This window comes from Ursus americanus, chromosome X, assembly GCF_024610735.1.
Source record: "Ursus americanus isolate L20-20 chromosome X, mUrsAme1.1.p, whole genome shotgun sequence".
Classification (NCBI taxonomy): domain Eukaryota; kingdom Metazoa; phylum Chordata; class Mammalia; order Carnivora; family Ursidae; genus Ursus; species Ursus americanus.
The window spans coordinates 113,327,377-113,337,247 of NC_142164.1; the positions used below are offsets into that span (position 1 = coordinate 113,327,377).

At 46.3% G+C, this 9,871-nt stretch overlaps 1 protein-coding gene across 1 annotated transcript; it reads right to left on the bottom strand.

Annotated features, from left to right (window-relative positions):
- Positions 1–7,158: 7,158 nt before the first annotated feature.
- TMSB4X (thymosin beta 4 X-linked) lies at positions 7,159–9,362 on the bottom strand. The gene is made up of 3 exons (XM_045803828.2): positions 9,230–9,362; positions 8,029–8,142; positions 7,159–7,595 (listed from the first exon to the last, which is right to left on the bottom strand). Exons 2-3 carry the CDS (start codon positions 8,126–8,128, stop codon positions 7,561–7,563), a joined length of 135 nt encoding a protein of 44 aa, XP_045659784.1. The 5' UTR covers positions 8,129–8,142; positions 9,230–9,362; the 3' UTR covers positions 7,159–7,560.
- Between the last annotated feature and the right edge of the window lie 509 nt (positions 9,363–9,871).

Sequence of the window (9,871 nt, forward strand, 5' to 3'; positions counted from 1 at the left end):
CACCCATGTTACTCATCTCTGTAATCACAGTCAAAATATAAGTGATTCCCAAACCTTTGATGCTCTTTCCATTCTATGCCCCTTTGTCTCTACTCATTCACGGCTCCTGTAAGTTTTCCATATCAGTCCTCAGAGCGTGGAGTAACTCTCTGATTAATATGAAAAACCTGCAACTATCCTCTCTCCTCCCACAAACCCAGTTGTTCAGTAAAAGGTCCCTGCCCACAGTGCAGCTCACCACTTTATCACTCCAACCATCACGGGGGCATTGCCCCGTGATGTGACCATTGTGATTGGTCACGAGTCCTAGTGGGTCAGATGGCAGCCCCTCCAGTAAGCTCTGCCCACATCAAATCCCTGCAACTTGGGAATGCGAACTTATGCGGGAAAGGAGTCTTCTTTTTTTTTTAAGATTTTATTTTCAAGCCATCTCTACACCCAACGTGGGGCCCGAACTTACAAACCCAAGATCAAGAGTCGCATGCTCCACTGACCGAGCCAGCCAGGCGCCCCATGGAAAAAAAGTCTTTGCAGATGCAGTAAACGATCTTGAGATGAGGTCATCTTAAATTACCCCGGGGGGTGGGGGTGGGGAGGTTCTAAATCCGATGACAAGTATCCTTAGAAAACACAGAAGAGGGGCGCCTGGGTGGCTCAGCCATTAAGTGTCCCCTTTGGCTCAGGTCATGATCCCAGGTTCCTGGGATCGAGCCCCACATTGGGCTCCCTGCTCGGCGGGGGGCCTCCTTCTCCCCCTCCCATTCCCCTTGCTTGTGTTCCCTCTCTCGCTGTCTCTGTCAAATAAATAAATAAAATTAAAAAAAAAAAAAACACAGAAGACAAGACACAGAGCCGGAGAAGGCCATGTGACGTCGTAGGCCGCAGCCACAAGCCAAGGACTACCCGGAGCCGCCAGAGGCTGGAAGAGGCAAGGACGTACTTTCCCCTAGAGCCTTCGGAGGGGATATGGCCTGCCCACACGGTGATGCTGGACTTCTGGCTGGTGGAACTGTGAGAGAACGAACTTCTGTTTGAAGCCACTGGGTTTGTGGTAATTGGTTACCACAGGCAGCCTCAGGAAACCAATACATAATTGAACACGAGCTTCGAATGTGCAAACCCTAGTATGAGACCCTGCACACCTCGGCCACCCCATCAAAAACATGTCATCTTAGCCACTTCAAATATACTAACCTTCTGTCCATACCAGTATGAAACTCGGTAGCAAATGAACAGGAAGAGGGCTTATAATGTGGACGTGGTCCAGCTGGTCTTATTGAAATGTAGACTAAAGAATACCAGTACAAGTATGACTTGTTACCTTCCAATACTTGGTTAATGTCCCTCTGATAATCTGCTTTTTGGATAACAAGTATGGACAGCTGCTTCTTCGCTCTTCCCTGCATATGGCTCTGTTTCTGTGCAGAAAGTCTCCATGCGGTCTCCTGTGGGCCAAGTGGTTTTACTTCTAGTATCTTCCCATTGCCCGAGGGTAATTTTCAAGCCTCTCAGGCAGGCGTAGCAGGCCTTTACCTAGTTACAGTTTCTCCCTCAGCCCACTGTATCACCTGGCCAAAAAAGCAGCTCGGCAAATAGTTGCTGGGCCAATGAACAGGTGTATGGTTCCTGCTATAGCCGTATCTGGCTCTTCACTCACCGGGGCCGGCCTCTCCCATCAGGCCTGGGTCTGATTCATCTCTGTTCTCAGCAACTAGAAAAGGGCTGGGCGCGCAGGAGGTGCTCAATAAATGTTTGTTGAGTAAACAAAGAATGATTCTTTCCACCCTTTCCGCAAGCCATTACTTTAATTTTTTTTTTTTGCAAGCCATTACTTTAGATTGAAATAACTCGATGGCCCTCGAGATTCTATATAAATATGTTTTTTAATCTTCTGAACTATTTTGGTTTCTAGATGGGGAAAATACTATCATGAAGTCTCTGTGTAGCCCAAGGGTATCAGCCACTTACAGAGCTCTGTGTGGTATTGAGGAAAGGCCTAATTTCCTGTGGTTTGACAATAATGTGACAGGAATAGCTCCAACTGCTGTGAATAGATCATGAACAGAACTTGGTCCTCTCTGTTGAAAGCCATGGAATCCTACTAAAAAAAAAAAATGTGACCCAGCTATCGGTCAGAGAAGCGCTTTACTTATGGACATCCTGATGTGGTCGTGATTTTGCTATATTCTCTGGGGAGGGGGGTGGAATTTCAAAATTCAAGGGACTGTTTCTGCCCCCAACTATCTTACAGTCGAACTGGAGAAAGAAGGCTGACAAAAGAAGGGTAAGGATTTAGCAAGAAGAAGTGTTTCTCTGGAAATTCAGCATCTAAATCATACAATCCTAGAAAAAGATTTTAAAACAATATCCATTCAGTCCATTCATGAATCTTGGGCATCCCTCATAAAGGATTATCAAAAGGTAGCAGGCAAGGGGCAGCTGGCTGCCTCAGTCCGTGGAGCGCACAACTCTTGATTTCAGGGTCATGAGTTCAAGCCCCACATTGGGTGTAAAGATTACTTTAAGAAAATGAAATAAAAAGGTAATAGTCAAGAGTTATTATGCCCAATCTCCCTGTGCTGATAAAATATTTGATTGTGGTATGAAGAATCAATTGGTTTCCATCAAATTTCACACAGCATTGAGCTTTGGGAGAGGTTTGAATGGAATCATTATAGATACATTTGGGGGAAAAAGTCCACAGTAGAGCAAAGAATAGATTTTTGAAAGGTTTGTTTCTTTGATAGGGGGAGGGGCAGAGGGAGAGGGAGAGAATCTCCGGCAGACTCCCTGATAAGCGCAGAGCCCGATGTGGGGCTCACGACCCTGACCTGAGCCAAAGTCGAATAGGAGGCTTTGCAATCTGCGCCACCCAGGTACCCCAAAGATTAGATTTCAATACATATTTGAAAACTCAAAGCCCTGGGGTGCTCTGCTGGCTCAGTCCGTGGAGCCTGCAACCCTTGATCTCAAGGACGAGTTCAAGCCCCAGGTTGGGCATAGAGCTCACTTTAAAAAACATGTTTGTTTTTTTTTAACTACAAAAACCTCAAAGCTCTTAGGTTCATCATTCACCCTAAAAATGAAAGGGAATAATTTCCTAGCATTTTCTACTCAGATTTAGATGAAAAGGACATCTTTAGCCAAGGGAACACACGAGGGTAGGGACCGCGTCTTACAACTGTATCTCTGTGCCAAATAAAATAATAATAATAATAATAATAATAAAAAATACCCGGCATGGGGGCGCATGGGTGGGTTAACCGTCCGCCTTCGGCTCAGGTCATGATCCCGGAGTCCTGGCATAGAGCCCCGCATCGGGTTCCCTGCTCAGTGGCGAGCCTGCTTCTCCCTCCACCTGCTGTTCCCCCGGCTTGTGCTTGCTCTTTCACTCTCTGTCAAATAAATAAATAAAAATCTTAAAAAAAAAAAGAAAGAAAGAAAGAAACTTAAAAAATAATAATCGGCATGTACAGGACATTCAATAAATTTTGGTGGGGTGAACAAATAAGCCAGTGCTCTGGCTTAATAGTATGTAGTTGGCTATAAGTGTTGATTCAAAATCAGCACAAGCAAGGACAGTGGCAAATTAGCAGTCCAAGCTCTTTAAATACATTTGTAAGAAAATTCTTAGGTTTCACAAGTAGAGATTCCACATTATCTGTGAATTTCTTTGCATTACATTTAGGTGGGGATTAGCGATATGTACTGAGTAAAATGTCCCTGTACAGTCTCCTTGATTAAAAAATATTTAAAAATATATATATATATATATATGAGGCTAAACAGAAGTATAATGAGGCTTAATATATGGAATAAATGCCAATGTTCTTGGCTGACCATTCTAGTCTGAGACTGTCACAGAAAAAGGAAAAACATTCCATGGAATTTGGTATGACTACTTCTAAATTATGGCTTTCTTTGGCCAATGGCCACTGACAACCATTTGTTTAATTATCGGTAGCAATGATTACTGTTACCTGTGAAATGATTAAAACACCTCTTCAAAGTAAGTTTACAAATATATATACATATATTTAAAAGTGGGCTATTTAATATGACATTCGCATATTCAAAGGTACCCCAAAACAATCACGTTACCTGAACTCTCCACCCATTATGAGGAGAAGAGTGAAGCCCTAAGATGTGCCCATTCGCAGGCGAGGCCCTGTTGGACATAGAAGGGTAGGAATGTGGGATACACGTATATCCTGCCCACAGCAGTCTCAGAAGCCAAGAGGGACGGTCCTAGCACAATTGTATGACTAGAGACTAACAGGCTAGAGTACAAGTATCCAGGGAAAAAATAAGCCAGGTAAATATAAGCCTTAGAAACATTTTCTTCTTAGCTTACTTCATTGCACATCTGTCTTAAATTTGTAATATAGCCTCTTCCCATGACACTCAACCAAAATATAGTTGAACTTCAAATTGCTGTGTTTAATTCTTTTAGATTGCACTGTAAGGCCCTCTTAAAAGTGAGAGATACAGGGCGCTGGGAGGGTTTTTTTCTTATTCTCTTGCTAGGACAGTGAAGGCTACTACGGGAAATCAAGTGCTAAGTGCTTGCAACGTTATGAAATAATATTTTCAATTTACAATCTCAAACTAAGAAAGGCTCAAATTTTGGGTGTGGGTTTTTTTTGTTTTTGAGTTTTTTTTGCCAAAATGTTGTTTCCAAGATTTCCTGTTCTAAGTAAGCACAAAATTGGCCCCATACATTTAGAAAGGGTAGAAAATTATTTTAGTTTTGCATCTTGAGCAGTTAGATGCTTCTTTAGGAAAATAAATAGATCTTCCAAACACATTTGAAGGAGACAATATCTAACTCACAAAGGTGTGGGGAGGATGCGGTGATGGTCAGGCTCGGAAGAGGCCCGGTACAGAAGAGGGGGCTCCGTGCCTCAGACTTTGCCTGCCTCCCCACCACCCCCACCCCCTCAACGCACATTCAGTGGTTGCAGATAGCCCGAAAGCTGTGTTGTGCTCCTGAAAGAATAAAGTAGCTTTAAAAGTCCATGCATTGGAAGACTGAGCAACATGGCTGCGGTGGTTGAGGAATGTGTGAGGTTTGGAAATGAATGAGGCTCTGTCCCAAGAGTCCTCTGGTGAGCCTCTTTTCACTTCCTCTATTTTTGCTTGATTCAGCCTGATCAATTCAAAATTTGCGGAAGTCCCACACAGAACTGTGTGACCCTCGGCTCTTACATAAGCAACCTTGGCCTGTTTCCTTCTGGGGGAGGGGAGACGGTCAAAGATGCAGTGGCTAGGGTCTCCTTCAGTTGGAGCAGTCCCTCGTTCCAGTGGGGATCCTCTAGTCCCCTTGGTGTCTGTGAAGAAGACTGTCCACCCCAAGCTCCTAATAGCAGTATACATTCCCATATGGATTCATAAATACCCTAGGGCCTTCTGGGAAGTTCCTCTCTTGGGAAGAAAAAAGAATGCACTCATAAAATCTAAAAAAAACAAGTCTGTGCCCCCCCCACCACCACCACCTCCGACCCCGTGCAGCATTTAAGGGCACAGGGTGATGTGTGCTGAAGATTCTGCATTTCCCCATCCCACGCACAATGCAGCCCAAACTCAATCACCAGATTTTTCATTTTACATTTTACTTTCTTTTCTTCCCGCCCTGCTGTGTTTTAGCTTTGTTCTCTCAGCACAGGAAGGTCTTCTCCCCTCATCGTTTCCTGAATCATCCCTTTCCCCTTAATGCTCATTTTTAAACTGGAGAACGCTGGGTTAATTTCTTAAAATCCGACCTCATCTCTGCATTATCTGAAAAATGTGCACAGCAAAAACCCATGTGGCCTTGGTTTATCTTTGTGCCTCGAGCCTTTTCATTTTGCCCACACCCTTCCTTGCGGGAAGGAAAAGAAAAAGCAGGGTTGGAGGGCCGGCTCCATCTTGAGAAGGCTCGCAGACCTTCGTGCTCCCTGCTCAGCTCTCCAGCGAGCAGGCTGTGGCACTTCTGTGGCACTTCGGGCTTTGCAGCGGCGGGCACACAGCCCTTCCCTCGCGATGCAGATCCACCTCTAGCTGATGGTCTGGTTGATCGTCTAAACCACAGGTAAATGGTTTCCTGTGCATTTCTCAAAATAAATGTTGAGCAAAGGAAATGAAATCAACCGGCTTAATACTGATTAACAATTTGCCCTCCACCCTCTCCTTCCAAAAGGGCCTTTTCTTCAGTCTGGGGGGCGGGGGCAGTGTTTGACCTCCTGGACATTTGCTGAGATACTGGGTGAACAGTCATTTTTAAATGCTTCCATTTAAGAAAATGGATACAATTTTTGAAAAAAAATACTTGCACCCTTTCTGACAGAACAGAGGAATCCTTCAAGGACGTTTAGGAATGACATCCCTTTTACTTTGAAAAGCTTGATATTTCGTTTCTCTACATCACGTCCCAAAAGAAGGGCTTGGCTTTTGCCCACCAGTTAAAACAAGTACTTCATAAAGTTATCAGCCTCAAGAAAGGCAAACCCTTGAGATGTACCAATTAAATCCTAGGGAATTTGAACCTTAGGGCAAATTTCATCCTTGTCTAAATGTCCTTTAAATCCTAAGATAGTTCTCATTATCCAAGTTGAGGACTCAATAATTTTAAAATTCTATTAATCGTAAGTGCACGGATTTTATAAAAGCCAACTTTGAATATTTGAACCAGCCATTAAGCTAGAAAGTCTTGACTTTATAAAGCAGCTGTTAAAAATGTTTTTCCCTTTTGACAAACTGCTTAAATCCTAATTGTGTCAACGCTGGTAATTGGCTAAATAACCAAGTTCCATTTGACACCTGAAACAAATACTGTGCTGTGAACTACCACCCCCTTCATTTTCTCGATCAGATGCAATTAAGTCTGTGTTGGCTTAGCAAACCCTGTGAAAGGCAAGAACTGCAGTATGTTTTTGTCAGTTTTCAGACTCCTACTAGGCATTCAAGCAGCCTAAAAAAAAAAAAATCACCTTCCAATCACCTAGTACACAGGAGGTATTATTTCACATACCTGGATGAAACTCATTTCTACATCCTCTCTGATTTTACCCCCAGACCACCAGATGTTATCATTCCCCAGTGAGACCACTCTTGGCCCTTTTGCAAAGGTTTCATCTACCAGTAAGCCGCTCCTTCCAGACACCAAACAGTCACACCAGCGACGTTTTAAAACTTTTTATTGCATATTAAAAAAATTGTGCATTCCAATAATTAAAATCATTTGAACAAAAAAATGGCACTCTGATTAAACTGCATTTTACAGCCTGCAGGACACCTTGGACCAGCTTGGTTTTTACTCTAGATTTCACTGTCGTCCCACCCAGCTTCTTCCTTCACCAACATGCAAGTTCTTTTCCTTCCCTGCCAGCCAGACAGACAGATGGGAGAGGCAGGCGCCTTCGTTGTCAGTAGTTCTCCATTCTTTGATGTGAAAAGGGGCAGCACAGTCATTTAAACTTGATCCAACCTCTTTGCATCTTACGAAGTTAAACAGCTAAAAGAAGTAAAATAAGAAGGCAATGCTTGTGGAATGTACAGTGCATATTGGCGGCGCACGCCTCATTACGATTCGCCTGCTTGCTTCTCCTGTTCAATCGCTGTGACAGGAAAGAGAAAAGAAAAAAGATGGAGGGAGCTCATTAGGCAGACTCAGTACAGCACGTGTAAGATTATCGTACTTCTCGTTTACGGTATCTTCCCATATCATAGAAATCCACTAAGTATCAAGTCGGCCCATCGTGAAAATATGAACACTAAAAAACATTTTAACAGAAAAGATGGTATAATATTGCATATTAATATGTATACCAAACATCCCATCATCGTTGAATTATTAAAGCCCTGTTTGTTAGCTGCAAAAACAACTTTTAATTAACCTTTCCAGGCCACATTCATCATAAAAATTGTCAGCTCCTCCCCCGCACTCCCTCGCCCCCCCCGCCCCCCCTCCCCAGTCCAGGTCCTTCTCCTAGCCCCTCCCATCCTCCCTCCCGCCCAGCCTTTTTCAAGGGCGGGGGGGGGGGGGCTTACTTTCTTTCGAAGGCAGCGGATTTTTCTCTTGCGTTTCTGTCTTCTTCAATTTCGACTTATCGAATTTCTCAATCTCAGCCATATCGGGCTTGTCAGACATGGTTGCAGAGGAAGCTGCATATACAAAGCCAAGAAGGAGGGTGAGATCGAGCGAGCGACCCACCCTTGCCTCTCCCGGCTCAGAAATGCGCTTCTGCCCTCGCATCTCCGGCCTGAAACCCCACCTCTGCCTCCTTCCGCTTTCATTCAAGGCTAAAGCTCTTCCTCTTTCTACACAAAAAAAAGAACCCCCCCTTCATTATTTCCAAATGCGGGGGGCCAAACTGGGAAAATCGCCCTCCCATTAGGGGGCGAGTCTTTCGGAATAATGAAACTGACCACCGTAAGTTATCAGTTCACAACGTTTGAAAATTAAAATCTGGCTAGAAGTAAATAGTGAAGACATTTCAAGGTGGAGGCGGGTGGTGGGATCGAGTAAAAATTCTTAAAATGAAGCGGAGGCTGCACAGTGCTAACATTTTACATGAGTCTCCCCCCAAAGATGCGGGCCCGTGCTGCTTTTCTTCTCTGCTCACAAAGGCGGCAGCTGCAGCCGGCGCCCCCGACCACCGCCCTACTGCTTCCTCACTCGCGCTCAACAATGCAGCCGGCCGCGCACAAAGCTGCCCCAAACCAGCCCTGACCTGCATTTAGGGGCAATTCGGCAACCCCCGCAAGAAGGGTTGTTGTCCCCCCCTCTCCCTAACCCCCCGCATTTCGCAGTATAGCCCAGCCACCTGAAATCTGGACAGATAGAGCCTAAGAAGCCATCAGAGGCTACAGGAATAATGTTAATTGTTGAAGCTCCGGGCTTGGGTGGGTGTGAGCTGGAACAAAGGATTTTTCTGTTCCTGATTAATCACCGCCTAATAGGCAGTGCATAATGCCGGGGGTTGGGGGGGGAGAAAAAAAATGTTCCCTCAGAGCTGCATGGCCGAACGCCCGGCTTGGGGGGTTTGTCTTTAAACCACCAAGTTCCCGACCCTGTTCCCCAGCATCTGGAAGGGTTTGGCATCCCCAGGACCCCAAGAAAGGCTTCCCGGGGAGGACCCTTTGGGCTAGGCTATAGGGATGCCTCTATAGGGAGAGGGGCGCCGAGGCGCGAGCGCGGGCGGCGGGCGGGAAGGGACCGAGGGCAGGAAGCAGGGGCCCCGGGGCTCACCGGAGCGAGGTGCGCGAGAGAGCGAAATCGGACGTGCTCAGTGACCGCCGCCGAATGCCGGGCGGGGCGCGCCGCGCGCCGTTATATGCGCGCTCATATGTAAATGAGGTGACGTCACCCGCGGGCCCGCTTAACTCCTTCGCGCCCCGTCTCCGCCCCGGCGTCCGGGGGCCTGCCTGGCGTTTGGGGGACCCCCGCCCCGCATGCACCAGTGCACCCTTACCGCAACGACGGCGGAAAATTAAAGGGAGCCAAAGCCCCCTCCCCCCGGCACTTCCTGCATCATGCGTTTCCCCTCCTTATGTCTATTTTACCATAATGGATTTTTGCAACAGCCGCGCAAACCCGCTCTTGGGGACCGGGGGACATGATAACGAAGGGTCTGGGTGGTACCTAGGGGGACAGGCATTCCTTTACTGCGAAGCTGTCTTTGTCTGGTGCGGACATCCGCGAGCGAGGGTGCGGTGGCCGCGCTGGAGGGCCTCGCCCGCTGCAGGGGTGCGATTCCTGTGACTCAGCTTTAGGGCCAGCCGAGGCCCTTCGCCCCACCCCGGCCCTCTTTGTCTCTCACCCGGCTTCTCGTGAAATTGGGTGGGAGGTAAAGCACCCTTAAGTGATTCTTTTCAAATAAGTTTCCTCACT

Excerpts from the sequence above, each read along its gene's own strand:
- TMSB4X (XM_045803828.2), bottom strand. The coding sequence starts at position 8,128 with ATGTCTGACAAGCCCGATATGGCTGAGATTGAGAAATTCGATAAGTCG. Across the intron at positions 7,596-8,028 it reads TCCGCTGCCTTCGAAAGAAA|CGATTGAACAGGAGAAGCAA; the intron begins GTAAGCCCCCCC and ends TTCCTGTCACAG.